Genomic DNA, 24388 nt, shown 5'->3' on the forward strand with positions numbered 1-24388 from the left:
GAGCGCTGAGTCTTTGTGTGATTTTACTGCAGCCACACAAGGAGCAGAGGAGACAGAAGAAATCCAGGGCAGCCACACTGAACATTTTCTGTCTTTTCACTCATCCACGGGTACATCCAGTGCCATGCTGGCCATAGACATGACCGCAGTCCCACTGATCCTTGGATCTGCTTCCTCCACTCATTTGGATCTCTCTCAGTCTGGCAGATGTGCCAACTCCTTGGAGACAGAACTTTCCATCGGCAATGAAGATCCAGTCATACTGAATATAACAGAGGAGAAAGATTTGGAGGGAGCAGATGCAATTAAAGAGGTAAGAGGACACAATGTATTAATTCATCATCCGTTTGTGTTTGAAAGGGGAACGTTTGAGCTCTGTTTGTGAAAAGCATGAAAGATGAGTGGAAGTTTCACACGCATTTTGTGTGTTGGTCCCACACATGCAGAGACACTATGCCTGAGGCTCACCCTTCACGATAGAGAGAATAACAGAGATCACCTTCACATCAGTCGTACTGGCAAGCAGATAAATCAGCCATGTGCTCTGGAAACATACGTCGCCAGAAAGTTCAGACATTCCCACTCCTGCCCTTGTCAGTGTTGTCATACCTAAAGCTTTGATGGCCAGTCAGCAGGTCCACACAGAGAAATCTATGTATGTCACCATGCATGAGACTCACGTGGGTTCTCGCCTTGCTCTGAATTGGAGCCGCTCTGTTTTTGCCCGAGGCCTACCGCCCCGGCATGATTCTGTTTTATTGGATAAGTCCCTTGGCTCCCATCTCAAAGACAGACAGCTGTGGGAGCTGAAGGAAACAAGTGCCTGAGAGGAAAACTTCAGATGGACAGAAATGGCATCTAAATATAGCCGAGAGAGTTCAATGATAATAGCATGCATCCGTGGCGTGTCAGGGGGTGGAGTGGTAAGAGGACGCCACAGCTGATGGCTGAAACTTGACCCACCCTTGCTACCTCTCTCCCTCTTTTTGTACACATCACTTGAACACACCCATTCCAACCGCATCTCCTTTAAAAACCCACGACCGGGACGCTGACAGGTCCACAGGCCTGGGAGACTGCTTTTGATAGGCTTAGGTGAGCAAGATAGAGCTGGAGCTCCTGTCTATAATAGTGCCACTGTAGGGTTCATTTGTATGCAATACATATGGACTCTGGGATATAGAAACATTGTTTTTCCTAAACATCATCTTTTTGGCTCTAAAGAAAGGTATGTGACATAGAAAAAAATGCAAATTAAAGTCTGAAAATGTAGAATCTATGATAGTACAATTCTATTACATTTTTATCATATTACAGTCTCAGTGAAGTTTGACAGACCTATATTATGAAATTATTTCTAAGAAAATGTCAATGAAATATACAATCATCTAACATTTGTATTATTTTTGACTCATTTTGATGTTCAGCCCTCAGAAGATGGACTGTATGAAGTGACACATGAAAGCAGTATCTCCCAACCGCATTCGCTGGTCGAGCAGTACGCTGAAAGGATCTGTGGGCGATCCAAGGTCGAGAGAGGAGGAGCAGACTCTAACTTCCTCACCACACGATCTCTGACCAACTTACACGTGCCAGGTGTGGACACACAACCTGGCCTGCATGTTCACACACACGTGTCGCCTGATACTTCACCGGACCTTGACAGAACATGTCAGGTGGCGAAACAGGGGGGGAGTCCCAAGTTTATTATGCCCTTAGCTCCCCTCAGTAGCGGCTCCTCCCTCCTACGTCGGAAAGGCAGCAGTTTGGAAGGAGATCAAATTTGTGCCCAAAGTTTTCTCAACAACAGAGACCTGAGTTGTGATCACGTCCAACCCTGTGTTCTCTGGCAAACCTTACATGGGATTACTGGCAAACTGTCCTCTGAAGGTTATGAGGAGCTGATACATAAAGAAAAGCATACAATAAACTTTGCTGAGAAGTCTTCACCAGAGGGACAACTGGACTTACAACCCTGCAACACTTCTGAGTTTTTTTTCACAAAGAGAAAGACAATAATTGAGGAGATTGATGACCTCAGTAGAGAACTCTCATACTTGGCTGTTGAACCTGCAGATCATTTCGTCATCTCAGAGAAAAACTGTGTCGCAGTCATCACCTTGGACTTAAATGACCCATTTGTTTCAAGGCCTATAAAGACTGTCGCCACAGCCGTACCATCTGAGAAGCCTGAGCTGAACCAGAAAATAGCTGAGAGGATGCCTCACAAATCTCACAAGCACACCTCGGAGGGCAAAACACACTCCAAAAAGGACAAACCAGCAGGTCACCATCATTGTGCACAGGCATCCAACAAGCAGGAGAGTTTATCTCATCACGTTTCAGCCCTGCAGGCCAACAAACAGCAAGAAACTCATCCTCTTACTGTGGAAAAACATATTAGTGAGAACGCTCCAGCTGGACTTGAGGACAGTCAGGCTAAATTGGGGACTGAAGCGGCAGCGGCAGCCGAGAAGGCTCCGAGCAAACCGCACGGCAAAAAGAAAAAGAAAACCGTTCAGAGTGTAGCAGCTCCGAAGAACGTAGGAGAGTCACCGGTTGACGAAGATAATGGAGCCAAACCAAAGACTGCAAAAGGAAGGATTGATATGTTCGAGGCCAAGCTGGGTAATAAAGTGGAGAAAGCTCCTAAGGGCAGTGGTCATTCAGTTGGAGCTGAGAAAAAGTCCCAGCAGCTGCAGGCTAAAGCTTCCCAGGCTGAACGACCTCCGCATCTTGCAGAGAATAAAGACCGTCAGCCCAAGAAGTTCACCAGCCCTCTGAAAGATGATGTTATTAAAAGACGACGCCTGTCAGAGGATAAGTTTGGGAAGATAGTTAGTGCTTTGGAGTCTAAACTACCAAAGCCAGATGTTTATAACAAAGCAAAGGCAGAGGAACCAAAGGCTGATGCTGACGCAACTCGTAAAAAGGCATACAGTGAAGTGGTCAAACAGAATATCACTCCTAAGGAAGGTGAGAGATTTATAAATTTTCTTTTGCATGCTATGACACATTTCCAACACGAGTATTATGGCATAAAAAAAACATTCCTCGCCTCATATGTCTGCAGAGCCAAAGGTGGTGCAGCCCATCCAGACAGTGTCAGTGAGTGGGGACCCACAGAGTCTGTGCCTGTGGTGTCAGTTTTCAGCCGTCTTCTCCGACTACACTGTCACCTGGAGCAGAGAGGGCGCCGTCCTTGCTGAGATCAAGAGAAGGTACTGTAGGTTTCATAAAAGATGATTTTCAAAATGTTGTTTCACAGAACAGCTGAAGCTACAACAATCAGTTACTGTCTCAATAACCAGATTATCTTTGATAACTAGTTGGATTTAGTCTCAGTGAAACTATGACGGGCCAAAGCCTTTATTGTCTCTAACCCCACTAGCCTTACATAGAAAGACCTGATCATCATTACCACCATTTAAGTTTTCAATGTGTTCATATCAATCAATTGTAGTATTTTTTGTAAACTGAACTTGAATGTTTAGAACCTCTACCTTCTACATCTGTCTATAGCTGTACCTTCACTTGTCGGATACTCTAGTCTACGCCAACAATTTCTCCTGAAGGGAAACATTTCAAGCTGACACATTTTAGGATTAAATGTCAAAGTATATCAGGCTCTTGGTTTTGTTGAGATCTCTGTGGATTTATTCGTACTGTGACACCACACCACTCTCTGAAGTGCAGGGGATGAGAGCAGAGTGTCCCTCACCATCTCCAACGCTTCCCAAAAAGACTTGGGCAAGTACCAGTGTCGGCTCAGCAGCTTGCACGGATTGGTCACTCTGGACTACCTGCTAACATACGAAGGTAAAAATGTGATTGCGAGCAATAAGAATAATCATTTAATGTGTGTTAAACTTATTTTGAAGAGACATGAAACCCTGCATTTCTTCACAGTGCTCTGTGAGATAGTCATTCCTCCATCCCCAAAGACAGCCTCATGTGAGTTGTGATTCCAGAACAAAGAATTTAATGGATTCTCTACAGTTTTGTCCAAGAGTTTGAAGTTTTGTCTTTTCCCCAGCTGCTCTTTTAGAGGTGGGGAGCGAAGAGGAGGATGCCCACTGTTGCAGGCTGATGTTCAAGGAGGATTTCCTATCTGACCAATCCTTTGGGGACAACCATCCCGTCAGCATCCTCACTGAGAAGGTCCACTTTGGGGAGGGAATGCACCGGCGGGCTTTCCGGACAAGGCTGCGGACGGGTCAGAAGCCTCTTCTGTTGCCGGGACACTCTTGTGTGCTCAAGGTTCACAACGCCATCAGCTACGGGATCAAGAACAACGACGAGCTCATTGAGAAGAACTTCACCTTGGCTGTGGAAGTAAGAACATCACAGTAAATATGTCTTATTCTTTATATTATATATGATTATATTTCGACACTTTTAGAAATTTCATTGTATCTGAGTATAACGACAATGCTCTAAATAAGTTATATAGAGTTTTTTGAGCACTTTTGATACGATGTGTCACTTTACATGGAACCGTGCGTTTTATTTCTGCATCAAAATAATGTGTTTAGAGGGAAATAGTTAAACAAAAGTAAAATATAATTACTTATTACTTTGAAAAGCATGAGAATATGATTTGTTGTTAGCAAAAAGTAAGAATTATCCAATTATTTGAGAAAATAAAAATGTTACACTAAAATCAATGATGCACTGTTCTTTTATATCCACAATTCATTTTTATCTGATCAATTAGTTATCATCTTAAAATCTTTCTATAAGAATGTAAACTCAGAGGAAAGGAAATATTAAGATATTTTATAAAAATTATTATAAAATGTACTCAATTGCAATATATACTAATATTTTCATCATGTGCATTGATACTCTGATAAATTACATTAAGTGTAATATAATTTCAATGTAAATGTAATGTGTTTTCTCTGCTCTGCAGGAGTGTCGGGTCCAGAACACAGCAAGAGAGTACATCAAGGCGTACACTGCTGCAGCTCAGTCTGTTGAAGCCTTCGGCGAAGTCCCAGAGTGAGTGATGTCTGTAGAACTGTAAACTCGGTGTACGACACAACTCTCTCTTTTAGCTCACTCTACTTTGTTTCACGCTCCCACCAGGATCATCCCCATCTACCTGGTTCACCGTCCATCCAACAACATCCCCTACGCCACGCTGGAGGAGGAGCTGATCGGCGACTTCGTCAAGTATTCAGTCAAGGACGGCAAAGAGATCAACCTGATGAGGTGTGACTCGGAGGCCGGACAGAAATGCTGCGCTTTCCAGCACTGGGTCTACAACAACACCGACGGCAACCTGCTGGTTACTGACATGCAAGGTCGGGAGGATGAAGACAGTTAGGAAATGCAAAATAAACACGTTGAAAAATGGTTCCATCTGCAAATTATAATGTAGGATCTTAGATATTAATCCGATTTTTGTGTTTTCAGGTGTCGGCATGAGGCTCACGGATGTGGGCATAGCCACCTGTAAGAAAGTGTGAGTATGTCCTTTGAGAACCAGGGTAGCTCTGAGCGAAACAAGAATAATTCAGCCTTGCAAGCTGATGTTTTTATTTATTTATTTTCAGATACAAGGGCTTTAAAGGAAACTGCTCCACCTCCTTCATCGACCAGTTCAAGGCTCTGCACCAGTGCAACACGTACTGTGAGATCCTGGGCCTCAAATCCCTGCAGCCTAAAGCCAAAAAGCCAGCGTATGCTCCGAAGCCCAAACCCCAACCCCCTGCCGCGCCCAAGAAGAAAACGTTTGGGCCCACAGTGAAGGGGAAGTCGTAACCAGAGGGGAACTCTTTGGTCTAAGAGTTTTGGTTATTGGAGATGACTGGTCATATAAGAGATTATTTCATCTCATGTTGAACATTTGAGATGCATATGAAATATATATTTTTATTTCAATGAAGAGTTTGTATGAGAGTTTGTGCGCTGTAGTTATAACAAATTCCACAAGTTCTGGGAAAACTGTGACAAACACTTGAAAGCGACAGAAGGGGCAGTTTATCTACAGTGACAAACTGTGGCGTCTTACTTCGCTCCATTGATGATGTGTGATGATTTTGTCTTTACAGGTCGATGCGTTGTTTTCTTGTTTTTCTACTTGGATGATGTTTTCAAACCATTAGTTCATTAAATTAATGAACTTTTTAATTCATTGCTTTTGGGGAATATCTTTGAAGTAGGTTGTATGATAAATACACAGGATTAAAAACACAGTATGTTTTTTGGAGTTGACTTATGGTATAAGCGGGTCTTTTTTGTGCTTGGGTTAGGATGAACGTTCTGTATTTTCAGTTTAATGTGGCATGATTATAACAGTGCTTCATTGAGTAATTCACAATATTGTCATATATGTACTGTGGAAAAAGCACTACAAAAGAAAAACAGATTCTTAAACAGATTTATTCATTTGTCATTTTACTATCAGTTCTGTTTGTTGGATTGATTTCTGGCATTACTTCGTGGATCCACACGGCTCTGGTTCAGCTCAGGGGTGAAAAACTAAAACCAATAATCAATTATCAAACCACACTGTAACTTGACGGCCGCAGCCAAATCGACGGTGTAATCTCAATATAGCGTCCCGGCTTTTAAACTAATGTCTCGGACTGCCTCTATACGATAAGCCTCTCCTATCCTATAATGTCAGAGTTGCCTTTTTAAATCCCTGTCCCAAATTGTTGACATGGCTCTCAGGCTGTGGCTATGTGACCAGTGTGTGAAGCGAACTGTGGATCTTTGTGATTAAAAGACAGGTTGCTGGTTGAAAATGCTTTGTGGTTTCTTAATTTCACTTTTTCTATAATGGGACCAGTGGCGTGCAGGTTCCAAGGGTAGGGGGAGTGTTGGAACATGACTTGGACAGAGTGTCTGCACTGGGCCGAGGTGAAGGAGTTTATAGAACGTTTACACAAGGCCGCGTTTAATTGCGGACGAGCAAAAATTTGCACTATTGCAAAAGACAAACAAAACAAAAAACTGTTTATTAAAACAATTTTAATTATTACAATTGTGCAATAAGGGAAATACAAAATGAAAACTGTTAAAATTCTATGACTTGTTTACATGTCGTAAAAGCTAGAACCAGGACATGTCATGAAGCATGAAAACAAATGGGACATCTGCAGTTGTCCCATCTGTGTTTATAAGTGAAGGTGTCCAGCGGCAAATTAGCACCAAAGACACTAAAAGATAAAGTAGGTCACATTCAGAGGCTCGAAATCACGCACGGCCCATCAACACACTGTCTATTTCCATCTCGGTGCAACGTGTCCCATGCTACAACTGCCATACGACACGTGTGGACACGTTGACATGCTTTGCCGATTCGGAGGCTGTTTGAAATCTACAAAAGCAACACGGTTGAACAAAGTTTGCACAGGATACGGGGAAACACACTGAGGTCCTTTTCACACTGTAGCTATATAGTGTGAGAATGGCGTTTGATACACAGGACACAAACACCATTGTCACACTCCACAGCTCTGGAGGAGAACGTTTGCCGTGGAGACGCAGCAGAGGCTTGTTCCCGGGACGACCTGGTGAAATGAGAGGTAAAGGTTAGTTGATGAGGGGATTCAGTACAGAGCAATGAAGCCGAAGAAAGTACAAAAAATGACTTGTGTGCAAACTAAGCTGAAATGACACGTATAGGCTGTGATCCATGAGTTGTTTAGCCATGTGGACTTTATACTTTTAATACGGCAAATTGAACAAAAATGGAAAAAGCACATGAGAACACAGAAGAATCGCGAAAAACAAATATGCCAAGTTAATAATAAAGTGTTATCTTGGTGTGGATGAGTGCAGCTGTGTGCACATGCGTGGGGAAGCAAGATGAAGACATCTGTGTGATTCCCCCTTTTTTCCAACTTAACTAACAATCTGAAATTATTGTAAAATAATTGAATAAAGGTTGTTAAGACCATATGTCATAATAACTTCAATACTATCTATATTAAATCATGCTTTTTTAAATCAAGTTCATTATGTTTCAGAAAATGGAAAAAGAGTCAGTTTTCTAGCTTTAAATGTGTCATCATTCATGAAATCATAAACTTTGCAAATAAAAGTGTACGTGACGAACATTTCTGGTAGATACAGACCAATTGCAGGGCAACAACTGACTTACCTTGAGTTTCTAAAGTGGATCGTATTTCAAATGTTCGGTCACTCAAACCAATCAGGTGGCCTCCTGCTTCTCCCAGCTCCTCTCTTTTCTCTGCTCTTTCCCTCTCGCACTAATACAAGTCGTGTCTCGGTCTCCCGGGCCTCTGCGTGCCAAACGGTGTAAAAGTCCAGTAGTCCGCCCGCAGCTGCAGTTTGTGTTTGGTGGCGTCCCCGTCCCATGTCTTTATGTAGACAGAGCATGGTTTGGACAAACAGCCAGTTCCACATTCGTGATAAGCTACGGGGGAAGTATTGATCGACCCTGACCAGAGGTAGAGATAGAGAGGGTGAGGAGGTGAAGGAGGAGGAAGGGAGGGGGGACCGAAAAAATTGTGAGGCAACATCAGGGCCTTTATACCAAAGTTTCACTGGCGCCAATATTCTGATATTACACCGATTAAGGCAATAGTCAGAATAAGACACTAACTTGAATACGATCATACTCTTAGTCTTACTCCAATTCCCAGACAGCAAACAGGTGTGGGCCACTTCAGGCAATGATTCAGTACCTTAAGCCTTCTTGTGGCCTGCACAAGATGTGGTGGATGCGAGCCTAAATAGCAAATGTGGCTCAAATATCCCAAATCAAATGTGGGCCTTTCTCGGTGAAATCTGGATGTGAACCTTAATTGGCCCATGTGGTAAATGGTTAATATGACCTGATTAGCACAAAAGATATTCGGCCCCCTTCAGTCCCTTTGGTTGACGTATGATATTTCTATGGCTTACTCGTGACCCAGATGTGGCAAACACGAGCGGACCGTCCATGTGCCATCATTCCTCATTACATGAGGGCCGGATGACAGTGTGACCCAAATTTGGGTCAAAACTATTTTTGCTTTGTGGGATTTTAAAGTCCTATGGGAGTTGTCATAGCATTTTGCCACATCGAGATGTACTGCATTCACTGTGAATCTCAGACTATGATCTGTAAAATATGAATACCAATGGAATATTATTATTATCATCATCTTATATTAGCATTTATATATACGTCAAAACTGAAATAACGTCTTATTCAGTTTGAGTTCAATAGCCTGAATATTGCTGAACGTAAACGTAATCACTTTGAACTGAAGGTGATGGATCCTGGCAGAGGAGTGGTGGAAAAAACTTAAGTCACATCTTCAACATTAATTCCATAAGTCCTCACTGAATTTAACTGAAAGCAAAATATATAAAAGAAAAACTCACTATGTTGAAAACACATTGTTCATTTGTAGGATGTGTTCGATGTGCAGGAACTCGATGCATATATTCTCTATAAGTGGGTCCATGTTCCCGTGGTTAAGTTTCATAATAAAAGCTGTCACCCAAAGGGCACATTGTGAAATAGCATCACCTTAACTGGAGGTCGTTTGGTGTCGCACCGCTCAGTTTTCACCTTCCGAAACCCTAGGATCCATTACACGTGTTGCTTTACATTAAACTCTGCTGCACATGAACAGTATACTATTATAAACTGTATTTAGAGCCTGACTATGACTGAAGATTGTGAATAACTGTGCTGCAGTGTGATAATATAGTTTATTTACAGCCTTCTTTATTTGGACGCTATGTTCAATAATATAAAATAAAAAATAAGTTACAGGACTTTTAATGCTCCAGAGTCTAAAATAGAAACTACTGCACTATTTTCACTGCAATCAAAAGGAGATATTTCTTATTCACCAACATACCTGACAGTATATGGACTGCAAAATATCATATAGCCTAGCAGTGCAAAGTATTCAATTTTTGGAACATTTATAGTTACCTCCGCTAATGAGGAGGTTATGTTTTCACCTCTATCTGTTTGTTTGTTTGATTTTAAGCAAGAAGCTAAAACCTTCCCTACAGATTACCACAAAACGTAGTAGAAGGATTTGGTATGAGCCAGGGAAAGACTCATTTCGGTGTTGATCCAGGTCAGAGAGTAGATCCAGGTTTTTCTTTTTCCCTTTCTTTAACATAGATGGAGATGGGTGTTTAATTTATTTGTCAGGGATCTTAAAGTTTTGTCCAGATGAGATTTAGCACATGAAGAACGTTCCAGTTGAAAATATTATTTCATTTTAGAATACGTAACTGAATCTTTTTCTTTAGTCCAGCGTCCGTTAAGGTCTCTTTAAGGTCAGAGCACTGACGTAGCACAGACGCCTGTGACAGACCGTGTGGGGCCTCACCTTCACTAGAGCGCCATCATCTTTTTCTGGAAATCAAAGCAATGGGTTTGAACTTTGATTCTTTCAAATAATACGGAAGATTTTAGTCCACATCATGCAGATGAAACAACAGTTGTGACATTTCTTCTTTTTTTTTCAGGCAGTGGAATGTTTTAGAAGGTGGATCTAAAGCAGAGTTGGCTGCTGGCTTGTTTGTGACCAGATGGAGGATAGGAGGTCTTGATAAAATGTCCCCGGGCTGGCAGGGTGGCTTTTATTTGCTCGTCCTTGGAGCTGATAACTCGTAGATTGCCTGTGTGAATGAACTGAGGTCCCTTCACCACAATATGTGCAAATACACACACAGACCCACAAAGACCCACAAAAAAAAGAAAGTGACAGGAGTTGTTAACCCAGTTAAAAACATTTTTTATACGACTTTTTCTCTAAAAGGTGATCACCAGGTGTGTAGGTGACGTTGAGCTGTGATTGGCTGGTCGACAGGAATCCATCTATAATTTGAATGAAAGAAAACAAATAACCTCAGCAGCAGCAGCAGCGTGTGGGGGAACAGCCTTTTTGTAAATATTTGTGACGTCCTGTGAAAGAAATTTTGTCTCAACTAAAAATATGTTCTGATATATAGCTATACGAACACCTAAAGGGTTATTCCGCCATTTCTGTAACTTTTAAGTCCGAAATGACCAGAAATCCTGACAGCACCATGTGAGGGCACAAAGGGCAGTTGTGGTAATAAGAGGCAGATTAGGTGAAGTCTTTGTGACGACAAGCGAAAAGAGGCAAATGTAACATTAGTGCCACGTAGAGTATCCACTACACCGAATGGACCGTTTATATTATAGTGTTTCATAATGTGGTGCCAGGCTATTTTGTTTTTATCTTTATTATTATTAATGTACTATTTCTGTATTTTAACCACGTTTTCTTCTTGTGCCGTACTTTGTACTTTGTGTTGAAAAGTGCTCTACAATTCAAGTAAATAATGATAATAAACATCTATACTGAATAATAGTAATTTATATTATTTAAATAATGCTATTGACTTTCTCTCAGAAATCCAATATGTTACCCCGGAGCTACATTAATTAATTGTTGTATATACTTATGAGTTATATGTGTATAAATATATAAAAAAACGTATATATATATAAATATATACAAACTACAAGCTGTTCATGTTTGGTGTAAAACTGTTTAATATTTTCCAAAAAACTAAGTGGTGATAAAGCATAAACTAACTGATGAAGAAAAGTCAAGTGTAAGTCTACCTAAACCCAAAGCTGTACTCAAATATATCAGTTAAGTAAATGTAATCAAATAACTTTCAATTGTGAAAAAACTAGCAATGGGGTAATTGCAAAATTTTATAAATATTAATGTTATAATGTGAAATTTAATGATTACTAAAATGAGAACTAAAAATAGTCCAATATAAAATACATGAAATCGATTACAAAATATGAATATGCTTATAAACTTACTACTAATCTAGTTCTCTTTTTGTTTCTTATAATTGACAAAATTCTCATATGAGTGAAACAAAAAGTTCAGTCTCCAGTAACTCAGACAACCTTCAGATAATTTTCATTTTTATTTGACTGAAGTTAAATGAACCACATAGACTTGCAGAAAGTGGTGGAATCTTCAACAAAAGTGATATTTTGTGTCATTTATAAAAAAAAATGGTGGAAGAATGGTGGGGTCACAGGTAGGAGGGAGGAAACACAAACGGGGAAAAGGTCGAGGAAAAAGAAGAAGAGATAAATTAGAGAATACGAAGGACGTGAAGTTTCCTCTTCACTCCCGACAATTTTTTTCCGACCCTAGCAGCAGCCCAGATTTACAGACTATTAATATTGCACCAGGTACGTGCTCTGAATGAAAAACAAAAAAGAATCACATTCAAGTTAATGACGAGACACACGGCAGGCGACATGACCTCAGAGTGATCTATAAAGTGCCCTTTAGGTTCAATGGTGTTAGAAAAAGGAGAGAGGAACAAAAACATAAAAAAAGAAAAAAAACATTGTTTTTTCTTTGTAAGAAACGTGCTGCATTTATATTCAGTGGCAATCACAGCTTTTCTCTCAGACACCCGCGCTCACACGCAGCTTCATTTTAGAGTTGTTGATCAGTAATACTTCTGTTAAAGGTAATACATACATATATTTATATATCATGAAAAGAACTTAGAACGTTTTTTTTTCCTCCAAGAACAATTTACAGCATTATGAACAGCAACAGGCATGAGAATATTGATATAATCATGACAGCTCAGAGAAACTAAGCCCCCGGTTTTAGTCCCCCCGACCGATTACATGTTCAAATTACGATGTAGTCCAAGCAAACACAAGATACAGTTTCATGCTGCTTTCATAGCACTACAATTAAAAACCATTGTATTCAAGACCTTTGCAATCACCGTAACAAATGATATGGATTTAATCATTCCCCAGATGAGCCAGATTTACACTTCACACCATGTCATATAGAATTCTCAAAATCGTAAACAACATTGTTCATCAGTACAAATACGGTGAGAGTATTTTTCCTGTAAGAATTATAACAATGACTTTTTTTTTAAAAGATAATGACGAAAACTGTTAAAATGAACTTTGAGGATTATGTCATACGCCACTCAGGAATCCTTAGCATTGGTTTAAAAGAAGAAAAAAAAGAAAAGAAAAATTACATTATTCTACAAAAAGGCTGCAGCGGCGATTTCTGATCCCACAACTTAAACGCGGCTCTACAGAGAGGGGGTGGGGCAGATTTCCTGAAATGTGATTGGCTGGTATTCCTAAGGTTAGTCCGGTGTTGGTCTAAGGATTTGACAAAGAGTAGTGATCATAGTGCCATTGCAGTTTCTTAGAGAAATAGTGCATGTAGGAGCCAGATTACGGCCATGCTAGGAGCCGCCCGCTGGAGCCTGCTCGGATACTGTGCTATAGTGTACGTAAAGGAGCTATTGAAATGCATTAGTGTTTTCCAGCACCGTAGATTTTCACAGAATGAGGGCAGAGGGGAAGGACACGGCGGATCAGAGGCTGGGTCTCGTCATTCGTCGCTCACACTTTGCCGATGACAACAGGTTTCAGCATTCGACAGTGCGATGCTCCCACTCTCCCCCCCAGCACCGTTACGGAATGACCAACCCACACTGAAAAGATATAAAGATGTAGGCATATTGGCTCGACAAGTTGCTGTACAGTCTCAAACCGCTGTGCTGTGTTGGTGGCTCACAGTTGGGCGTTACAGTTCAACATGCTTGCACAGAACTGCTCCAGCAACTGGTTTGACATCCCTGTGGCTTTTTGTCTTGTTTTAATTTCTTAGACATATTGATGGTAGGTTGCGTTCAGTCAGGTTTAGTCGACTCCCTCGAAGCCCTGCGCGTTTTCCACGGCCATGAGGAGTTTCTCTCTCAGGTCCTCAAAGGACTCGTAGGTTGGCAGATCCAAGCGGTTGAAACTGAGATGGAAAACAGTTCATTGATGAATTTTACTGAAGTTAACAGTTGGTATTCTGTTTCTAAATAAATCTACTCTACACATGGCTCTCCACATGCACGTTATTTAAATAATAGCAGATGTCCTTGTCAAAATATATATTTACAATGCATACATAAAGTTTAAATAAGTGTCTATATTTTAGTATATATATTTTGCATATTTAGTCAAGCTTTCGTGTCACAATCTTAGGTTTAGTTCCAAACTACAATAATAATAATATAATATTCTATATGTAATATTCAGACTGCTAATCAGCACTAGAAATAGAATACAGCTAAGGCTTGCATTCTAACATGTTAAGAAACGAATGATGGAAAGCTACTGGGATGGCTGTTAACTTGTACAACAGTTGTTTAAACTCTCTCTCGTGTTCGTGTGTGTGTGTGTTTGTGTAATAGTGACATACCATGTGTGAGCTCTTGGCAACTTCTCTGGTGTTCCCCACTGCTCAATGGTGAACAGCTGAGGACCATTAGAACCTGGCAGTGAGAAATTATAATTACAACAATGTTGAGATGATGCAGAAACCCTTTCATTAGAACACAAACGTTACCTCTGAATAATAAACTGCCAACAGAAAGAGGACAAGGAAAACATTTGGCTAAAATTAACTTTATTCTTATATATTTTGACATTTAATTATTTAAAGCTTCATGCATAATTCTAAAATACATCAGACCACACCAAACTTTATGAAAATACAACCAGAGTCAGAAAGAACATTAGTATCTTCAGTGACGACAAGAACAAAGTGTCCTGCAGCACATGTTGTGGCCTCTGTGATATTTACGGGGCCGAACCAAATTATGTTTTAGATTTTTTTCTGTTTAAAGTATTTTGTATGAAAATAATTAACACAGGTTTTCAGCCAAACGCATGATAATGTTTATAAAAGTGTATGTAACAGTTTAGCAGTCACATAATCTGAAGTTATTAGTCGTTATACAAGCCATTATTCATCTGCTTGACATGACACATATCTCCAGTATCGGTATGTGCACAATGATAGGGACTCATTACTAGGAACTGCAGCAATGCTGACTCATGATTAATCAGTCAGCGTCACTGTTACATAAAATTGTACCTGATACTGTTACACTACTTGGTACCAGTATGAAATACAGGAAACTTGAACTTAACCTACCATAAAGCTCGGCAAAGCCGTTCATTGGTACTCGAGATGTTCCCGTCACGAACTGGAGAAGCCGGATTCTCTTCTCAGCATCCATCAACAGAACAACCTGATAATCAAGAAAATATAAATATCTCGGACTCAGCGTTTTTCCATGTTTTTCTTAGTCAAATATCACTCTCCACTTTGAAAAAGCTAAAATTGATTTATTACAGAAAAAGAATGATGAAATCACTTAAAGCAAGAAGGATTTTGCAATGAAACCTTGTGTGTGCACTGTTCTGGTTGACTTAATAAAATATCATGACACTGTTGTCTATGTGCGTGTGTGTGTGTAGGGGTATTTCCATACACAAATTATGGCTTGTGCGTACATGAGGCTCTTTCATCAGAGCAAACAAGTCTGTTCGTCCAAACAGACTTTGATCTTCCAAAGCGAGGCCAGCAAACCTGCCACAGGTCGACTGGAGGGGAAATGACTCGGACCAACTTTTATTGTGAAAGATCAGCATCCATGACTGATACCTAGCAACACTTGGCTGATGTTTTAGACAGTGCCTGTTTGTTTTTATTCCATGTATTCACCAGCGTGCATGTGTGTGTGTGTGTGTATTTTTAATGCACATACCTTCCAGAACCACTGTATAACAGGATGGTTGGGACAGTATCCATTCTTGTAAACAGTGTGTTGTCTCCAGTCGTTGACGTCGACATCACCCAGACCACACATGAGCAACTACACAGGCGGAAGAGGACGAAGAGGGAAACAAAACATTAACATCCAGTCATTGCTCTTCTCAGAAGAATGATTATTCCAGTTAAATGCTTTATGAACATTGCAACTGCAACTAATTGTTTCGTCAATTGTTTTTTAAACTATGGTTAAATCATTTTATTATAAAAAGGTTTTTGAAAATAAAGCAGACAAAATATTTATCCTAGTTTCCCATTTTTATCACCCCGTGGTCTAAGGTACCATCTTTAAATGTGAGGTTTGTTTGACCAACAGTCGAAAACCAAAAGATCCTCTGTTTACAGTCACGGAAAATAAAGCAACCCACCACATATTTAAATCTGAGAAGCTGGAGCAAAAAAAAACCTGAAACAATCAATCAATCAACAGTTGATCGACTAATAGACTAATCATTTAAACTCTGCTAGCCAGGTATCCATACCTCCAGTTCGTTTTCATCAAAGATCTTGATCAGATCTATTATGATGAGCTCCGTGAATCCCTGGAAATTAAACAAAAAACAAATTACAACAAATTAATTATACTGCCATTCAATTCAAGCTAAATAAATAAAAAGTCAAAAAGACAAAATATTCAAGTTAACAGTTGGTTGAGAGGATATTTGTTGCTGTAGGTTTAAATGCAGGGAATGAATACAGAAAGTCTGTGCTCACACTGCCCCCTTATGGTCAAAGTGTTAATGCACACAAATACCTCGAGGAAAGCATTCATCTGCTTCTGGACCCGATTGACAAACCTCCACTGGATGACCAGGCTGGTGGAGACAAGATTAGGAGATGTTAATGAAAAAGTTTTAAATGATCTTCCTGTTTGAATATCATGTTTAATGTCTACAGCTATTCATAAAAATCTGAATGAAATTCAAGGTAGAACATTTTTTAATTTTCGTTCTCACTCTATATATTCCTTTTTGTTGTCATTGGTGACCACCATGTCTGAGCCGCTGGGCTTCAGGTCGACCTGGTACGTCTGTAAAAGACAAAAGCACGAAGAAAATATAGATATCAACTTTATAACTTTACTAAAAGTAAAATGATTTTGGGAATTTTAACTTTGATTCGGAAAGTCGGATTTTCGGTTGGCTCACCTGTCCAAAGTTGTCTTCATCAATACAAAACCTCAGGTCCAGCTCAGTGGGATCATTCTCCAGAATCCACTTTAGAGAGTTGTAGTATTCACTGTCCTGCAGGGCAGATAATCATCCATTACAGAAAAACACTTTTTAATCGTTTCTCATTGAGAGATTGTAGGGTTTGATGAATGTGGAATTACATAATTAAAAGTATGTTTATTGAGTATATACTCTAGTAACAATGAGATCTTACCACAGACTCCATGTCTTTGAGAGAGATCTGTTTTCCCAGCATCATCTTGTAAAATGGTCGGATGAAAAAACCTGGGAAACAAGAAGGCAACACAGCGCTGTAATAGTATGTGTGGAGAAACGATAAAAACTCAAAAGCATCAATAAAAAAGATGAGTTAGAATCCTCAAACATGAGGAACCTGAACATATGATAACATAATAAGAAAAGAGACAGGATCAACCACCAAGTGGTTTACCATCTAGCAGTTTTCCATGAAACACAGCCATTCCTGCCACACGTCCTATAAACTTGAAGTAGGAGAGATGATCCTCGTTGCACAAGCCAGAGTTGGGATTAATTTGAAGAGTGTAGTTGTCCCTGGAAAGATACAGAAGAGGAAAACCATTTTCAGGTTAGTTATTGATGCTCAGAACAGTCAGCTGTAGGCTACTAACACGTGTATTGCTAACTGTCCGTATGGTTATAGAAACCTTAAAAATGTGAATAAATATAAGATCTCCACTGAAATGAAATCTCATTTGCAGCTATAAACTATGAAAAGAAACTAAGATTAACTACCTCAAATATTTAATCTGGAGTTGAGTTCCTCTCATGACATTTCAGGCAGGCAAGCACTTGATATTCACAGTGATTTGTACCATGTCACCCGACCTCCCACTGAGTTTGCCTTTTCTCCTGCAAATTCTGGTGATTTATTTTTATCTTTATTAATGTTGATCCATTGCTGCTTTCAGCTGAGGGAAAAGCTTGAACTTTTGATTCACAAACTCACTGCCACAGTTTGGAGCCTCCTATTATCGTATATGGGAAAACAACTTTGGAATATCACCACAAATTGAGAAAAAAAAATATGCTTGTAGTTGCCAAGCATCCGCATTTGATTCAACTGCAGGAGCATAATAATGTTCAAACTAATTTGCAGTTAGGAATAAGCGCACTGTTGTTATTTATTAAATTCTTCGACATCTCTTTTTTATTAAGTCTAGCAAACTTTAATGAAAAAGGTGTTTGTTTTCAAGTATTCTTTTCGATTGCTCCGCTATTATTATTTTATAAGAATAATAAGACAATCATCCTCTACTGGAGTCAAAAAAAGGAGCAGACCACACAACACCTACCACTGTATGTGGGAAACATTGTTCCAGGATGGCTTTATGAATGACAGGAAAGGGTAATCAAAGTGGAAGGAAACTTTAAATCTTGTAGGGGAACAATATAACACTTTCTACACCTTACTCCACCTTAGTGGGGGAAAAAAGAGAAGAATTTTTCCATCACCGCAAAAAGCTTTGCTTAACACTATGTCCTGTGTCATTTCCTGTATATTTGCTCAAACGTTTCCTCAATCAAAAGCAGACTTACGTGGCAGAGTATTCAAACAGGCCGTAGTAAGGGTTGAACATCTCCTTAGATAACAGGAAGAACCACTCCCTGGCCACGCCGCCATAGTCCAACCCTTTCTCCGACTCGAACTCGATCCACAGCCGGGCCTTCAGAACATCCGGCCTCTTCAGGGACATGATGCGACGGTACGACTCCTCAAAGATGTTGTTCCTGTGCAGTTTCATCTCGAATCGGTTGGGGATGTCCGCCTAGAACAAGTGACCCACATAAATCCCTTTAATGCAAATACACCAAGTGTTGAATACAAATGAAATAGAAAGAAATTTGAATGTGTTTAAGTAAGTACATGACCTTTATACAAAGAGAACCAATAGATTTTTAGAAAATGTAACTGCTGGATTAGGTTTCAAGATTTTATTTTTGATTTAAAGACTGATTTCTGCCCCAGGGTGAAGGTTATGGTTTAAAACTCAAACACAAATTTAAGGTAAACAATTCTGTTATTACCCAATTCATTTAAACATGTTATTGATATACTTAAAGATAAATAATAATCACCTTTGAGATTATGATAAGATTTAGCTTTGCCCTGGTATTATTGAACTAAAGCTCCTCAAAAAGAATTGAAAAACACAAACACGTGAAGACGTGCATTTTAAAAAGCAGTTCTTACAGGTTTCTTCAGTTTCTTCCTGAAGTAGTCGTATTTCTGCTTGAACTCTCTGGAGTAGGGAACAGCCTGCACAGACAACAAAAAACCCACAAAAGTCAAGGAGTGATTTAAGTAAAAATAACATCGATATACTCATTAGGGATCAGCTTCTGATGGAGGACCACTGGACTGGACTACATAGGGAGTGACAGGGGGGAGGGAGGTTGGGAGCGAGGGAGAACAGTATCTGCAGTGGTACACAGATTAACAAGAAGGTGCTGGCATGTTAAGTGACAACCGCAGTGACAAAGTGATTTTTCTCAAAGACGCACTGAGGCGGATGATAGCGCGTGACAGATAGAGTTACAGTGTTAAGGGGAGGGGTTGTTTTTTCCATGTAGCGACACTGTTGTGACAGAGACTCTGAACTAGCAGGAGGAAACTACTCACAGGTCCTGTGATAGCTGGACTCTGCAGGCGAGGGTCCTCCCACTGCGTGTTCTTGGTATCTGGTTGAACAAAACAAAAACAAACATTTGAGGCATTGTTACATGCTCCCCCCCCCCCTTGTGTCCTTTCCTCACACTTTCTCCACTCAGTGATGACCATGATACATGGAGGGGGATTTAAGGGAAGCTTGAGAGGCGCTCACTCTCTGTCTCACTCTCTGTCGTGCCAGCAGCCTGTGTCATTGTGGCAATGTTAATTGTTTGTTTTCTTTTTAAGTTGGGGGGGTCTGGTAGTCCTCGCTTTTTGTTTTTTTTAGATATTGCTACTTAGGTAGACGGGGGGAGGTATCTTGATCCGACATCCCATTGCGTGGTTGGTCTGGAGCTCTTAATTTTTCTGTGCTTTTTGGCCAGGCCTCCACATTCCCAGATTAATTTAATTATAAAGTTATTCTTTTTCTTTTTCATAAACTCTTTGTTTTAATCATGACTCTGGCTGGACATCCACTTTATATGTTGTGGTCACTGGGTTGAGCCTTAAAAGTAGGTGCTGCTGCTTTTACGATGTAAATGATTAGTAAAAGAAATAATCAACAGCTTAAATTAATAGTGAAAATATGTTGCTGGAATGGTGAAATCCATCTGTTAAGATGAGAGTATGCATACCGCCGTTATATCATACAGAACAATAGTAAATCAGGTGGATAAGGGCTTTGCACACGACCAAATACAAGCTCAACACAAAATTGTCTTACTGTGGTCAATGTAGAAAGTGCGTCCGTCTGAGTGAACTCTCTCTTCCCATCCAGGCTGAAAAAAAGAAACAGGAGAAAGAGTGAGGATAATAAGTCACCATGACACAGCATTATTAAACAGGCCATGCTCAAATAGTAATTTAAATCCATCAATGTTCTTTCCTTTTTCTTTTTTTTTATTCATGTTTGATTGAACTTGATTAAACACTGACAGCTCAGCCCTGCGGGTGAGACAAGCTCAATCAACCACCCACCAAAGGAACTGAAGGGATTTTCTCTCCTATTTGAGTCAGGTCTGAGGCAGCAGCAAGGCAGGGATACGACCACAACATTTAAGTTAAAGGCCATCACTACCAGTCAAAACCAGTACACTGACACAGTGACCACTCAGTACAGTGCCACAGGCCACACACACGCACACACACACGGCAACAGCAGTCAGGCAATTAAAAGAATTACAGCGGATCGAGAGTCAAGGGTGGGGAAAACAGGGCGAGTCTGACACATCTGTAACAGGGTGTACCTACAATATGTATATACACAAATATGTGTGGTTCTAAATAAACTGCAACTGCTTGAGTGGACACCAGATGATAACACATGCAGGAAACAGCAAGTTTTTTCTTCTAATGTACAGCTTATATTGTTTCCATCCAATCCTCCCGACGCAGCATTGTTTTCCTCCTTCAATCCCTCCTTGTTAATTTGCTTTTTTATAAAAATGTGTCTTTGTTCAGCTCATCTATCTTTGTCTCATACACAGATAAAAGTACACAAGGATGGAGAACGATGGGGCGCTCCAAACAGAAGGGAGGGTGGTGGTGATGCAGGGAGGGAGCACAGAGAGGTGGGGTTATATATTGATGAAAAGGGAAGGGAGAGGTACAGTCCATCCATGCCGGTCATGAGAGAGAAAGAGAAAGGAGAGCAATAGAGAGGAAAAAAAAAAAAAGGAAAAAAAAGTGCAAGGCTGTCTGCAGGCATTTGACCAGACTGAACCAGACCAGACAGGTAAGAAGGCAGGCAGAGGGAGGGAGGCACCAACCAACCTCCTCTGGTAGGTTCTGCCAAACAGACATGGCCAGGTGTAGAAGAAGTAGTAGCATACATTAGATCCACCAGAACGGAGTGGAAAGAGAAAGAGAAGGAGGGAAAGAGAAGAGAGAGAGAACACACACACATGCACACACCACACAAGCCTGTGAGATGTAGAAACCCATGAAGTGTTCATTATTCAACATCTAGCTGTGGTAACGTTAGAGCCCATCTGTTGGGAGCTCGTCTTTGTCACACAAATAATAGTGCAGGTGACACACAGTCTTCACCACCTAATTATGGATCATCACAGCCCCACGACTCTGCTTTTCTCGTCCTCGTTCTAACACTGCCCACCCCCATCTTTTCTAACAGGTTTAAAAAGGACACATGTTGCAAATTCATGGTAATTTAAACAGGCTAAATTGTGCAAACAAACCTACACAGTTAAAGGGGCATGGCTGTTATCAGTGTATCTATAGGTTGAATATGCTGTTGGTCTAATTGCGATTGTACTTACAGGAAGAGGACCAAGTTCACCAGGCTCCATTGAGTTCTTATTCCTCAAATGTACTGGGTATTTCAATCTGGGATCCTCCTGGTCGTCCAAAGAGAAAGGGAGGGAATAATAAGATAGTATTTTTAATTGAAAATGAAATATAAAAATGTATAGCTGCAATAGTAGTTTCAGGGTAAACAGCTCTCAGAGGTTTACTTTGTCTGAAAAGCTGAATCCTTACTTCAGATCAAGTAAATATGAAATAGATTCTTATACCACCAGGTGTCACTACAACATCCAGAGAGATCGACACTAACCACTGCCCTAAATTTCCTACATGATTACTCTAACTGTCAATTAATGTTCACAATCACATGCAGTAACAAAATAAGATTATAAAAAAAAAATGTTATTTCATGTAAATCAGAACAGATAACGAGGGAAATAGAAAACAATGTGAAAGAAGGTTTTATAATTGACCTTGTTGTATTTAAACTGTGCATGTTGTTGACTTCCAGCGAATTGTCCTTGAAATTCCAACTCGATACTTTTGTAAACTTTATATATAAATATAATCATACAGGATAGGCTGAAAATCTGCTCTGTCCTTTAAACAAATAAATAATTGTTAGGAAATTACAGACCTGCACAATAAATACGTACTCTTCATTCATATTTTTTCAACTCACCCAGGTGGTTACTCTGCTGTTGTGGTCGATGAAGAAGGGCCGTGCGTTGGGGGCTATCCTCATCTCCCATCCTGGGGGCAGGAAGCTCTGCTGCGTCTTGTGCTGGGTCTTGGGGGAACTGTAGGGGGATGGTTGAGGTGACTGAGGATTGGAGACCGAGTCCTTCACAGCCCTCCGTACCTGGATATTGTTGGCTCCCTGAAAACATGTATGGAAAATATTATATTATCACTCCGTTTGGACTATGAAAAGGAAGAATGAAGAAGTGAATGAATATGAATGACAGACAGCATGAAATAAATCATCAAGCAAGGAAAGAAACCAATCTTCCAAAAGCTCCCTTGGTATTCAGTTAGAAAACTGAGATGGAATTCAAATAGACCATCGTCACCACAATATTAAAACTGAGAAAACTGAGGATAAATCCTTTTGACTTCCATGTAAAGCTGCAGGGAGCTCAGCCTGTCAGGTTTTTAGTAAAAATGTCATGAGAAGGCTGAATCCATACTTGATAAGTTCTACAGATGTCAGCTTTAACCGATTCCCTGCAAATTGGTTTTGAGGTTTAATGGTACAATAACTGCTTAATTTGGAGATTTCCAGTTTGCATTTGTTTCCTAAATTAAGTTAAAGTCCAAGGAAAAGTGGAGCACCTCTGCTGTAACACAATCTGATCTCTTTATTTATACGTTTCTGGTAATAGAGACCTTGGTCAAGGCTAAAAGAGAAACAAGTTAAGCACAACACCACAACTCAAGAAACTACGCCTGCAGGAAGTTCACCATTTCATCTCTGGTATCTTAAAATCTAGTAAAGCAGCATTTAACAGCATAATAATAATAAGATAATAATAAGCATAATAAGAGTCTTTCGACATCACACGTTCCCACATTCTTTTAGAGGTAATTATCACTGACTGAACTGATTTTTAACAAGGGAGAAGTCTGCATTAATTAATCCGAAGACCTTCCACCTCCTCTATAATTTGTAATTACAACATTCTGCTCCGAGTGTTTCACTTCCTTTTACTTTCCAAAATGTCTTGTTAATGCATACACACACACATACACAGACACACCCCATAATTAAACAGCTTTCAGGTCTGTTCCCTTGGTGGTAGTTAAGGATCTTCATCACTGACTGAACCCCTTAAAATGCAGTTCAGTGCAGGTCAAACAGAGACCATCCATTTTTAAATACAATGTGTTGATCCTAATTAGTCAAGTTTGTGTGCTGTATTTATAGCTCCACTCCATAATTTAAAGTTCAACATTAATGTCGGTTTGTAAAGAGGGTAAATGACCACAGAGGATAAAGAAGTAAATCAAAAGTTTCAAACCTTTTCTAAAATGTGACTCCATCATCTGTTTTAAACTGCTGCTAAAGTGCAGTTTAATGACACTAAGGTTCCCAACACATACTGCATACAGACCCACACACAGCCATGATGTACCCATGCAATATGATAGGTGCAACAGAATCCAATTTAGAAAACATTAGATATTATTCCCAAATGTTATTTGCCTAATAGTCTTAATGTCGCTTGTTTGCTCAAAACAAATGCGGACATTACAATGTGCTACCTTAAGTTACCTGTTGTTATTACTTAACACATGCATCACCTTCCCTCTTTGATGGTTAGTCCCACTAAATCAATGAGTAAGAGACCGGCTTTATGATAAAAAAGATAAGATAAGAAGCCCTTTATTAGTCCCAAATTGGGGAATGTTGTAATGTTATTAACTTTACGAGAAGGACAACCCACTGTGGAGAGAACTTCATTAGGCAAATGTCAGCAGAATGTCCAACACTTTGAATGTACAAGCAGCAGCTTTGGTCTAAGTGTGCTTTCATTAAGATTTCTGGAGGCTGGAGGTTTTTAGGGTTAAATGGACATATATAGTATATGAGGTGTTTT

General features: G+C 40.0%; 2 protein-coding genes and 1 long non-coding RNA gene across 7 annotated transcripts in view; 1 reads left to right on the top strand and 2 right to left on the bottom strand.

The window, feature by feature from the left end:
- The first annotated feature begins 1042 nt into the window (after positions 1-1042).
- Positions 1043-6716, top strand: alpk2 (alpha-kinase 2). The gene is made up of 10 exons (XM_053411753.1): positions 1043-1228; positions 1428-2976; positions 3074-3221; positions 3692-3819; positions 3910-3954; positions 4037-4335; positions 4916-5004; positions 5092-5309; positions 5422-5470; positions 5562-6716. The coding sequence occupies exons 2-10, from the start codon at positions 1710-1712 to the stop codon at positions 5767-5769; spliced, it is 2451 nt and encodes an 816-aa protein (XP_053267728.1). The 5' UTR covers positions 1043-1228; positions 1428-1709; the 3' UTR covers positions 5770-6716.
- A 236-nt stretch (positions 6717-6952) lies between these two features.
- Positions 6953-10337, bottom strand: LOC128425316 (uncharacterized). Of its 3 annotated transcripts, none has more exons than XR_008333109.1 (3): positions 10323-10337; positions 8120-8419; positions 6953-7526 (listed from the first exon to the last, which is right to left on the bottom strand). It is a non-coding gene; the product is annotated as an uncharacterized LOC128425316 (long non-coding RNA). The 3 variants fall into 3 exon arrangements; XR_008333111.1 differs by lacking the exon at positions 10323-10337 and adding an exon at positions 9352-9366; XR_008333110.1 differs by lacking the exon at positions 10323-10337 and adding an exon at positions 8667-8694.
- Positions 10338-11900: 1563 nt separating this feature from the next.
- nedd4l (NEDD4 like E3 ubiquitin protein ligase) overlaps positions 11901-24388 on the bottom strand; it is a 41894-nt gene continuing 29406 nt past the window's right edge. For all 3 annotated transcript variants that reach the window (XM_053411888.1, XM_053411889.1, XM_053411887.1), the window contains 16 exons: positions 22471-22668; positions 21803-21880; positions 20248-20302; positions 19494-19552; positions 19065-19130; positions 18410-18639; positions 17283-17404; positions 17046-17116; positions 16808-16903; positions 16616-16689; positions 16414-16474; positions 16142-16201; positions 15595-15702; positions 14979-15075; positions 14241-14313; positions 11901-13793 (listed from right to left, as the gene is read on the bottom strand). In XM_053411888.1, the coding sequence (XP_053267863.1) occupies positions 13691-13793; positions 14241-14313; positions 14979-15075; positions 15595-15702; positions 16142-16201; positions 16414-16474; positions 16616-16689; positions 16808-16903; positions 17046-17116; positions 17283-17404; positions 18410-18639; positions 19065-19130; positions 19494-19552; positions 20248-20302; positions 21803-21880; positions 22471-22668 (1551 nt within the window). In that variant the 3' untranslated portion in view covers positions 11901-13690. The remainder of the gene's footprint in view (positions 13794-14240; positions 14314-14978; positions 15076-15594; positions 15703-16141; positions 16202-16413; positions 16475-16615; positions 16690-16807; positions 16904-17045; positions 17117-17282; positions 17405-18409; positions 18640-19064; positions 19131-19493; positions 19553-20247; positions 20303-21802; positions 21881-22470; positions 22669-24388) is intronic.

This window comes from Pleuronectes platessa, chromosome 19 (genome assembly GCF_947347685.1).
Source record: "Pleuronectes platessa chromosome 19, fPlePla1.1, whole genome shotgun sequence".
Lineage (NCBI taxonomy): Eukaryota > Metazoa > Chordata > Actinopteri > Pleuronectiformes > Pleuronectidae > Pleuronectes > Pleuronectes platessa.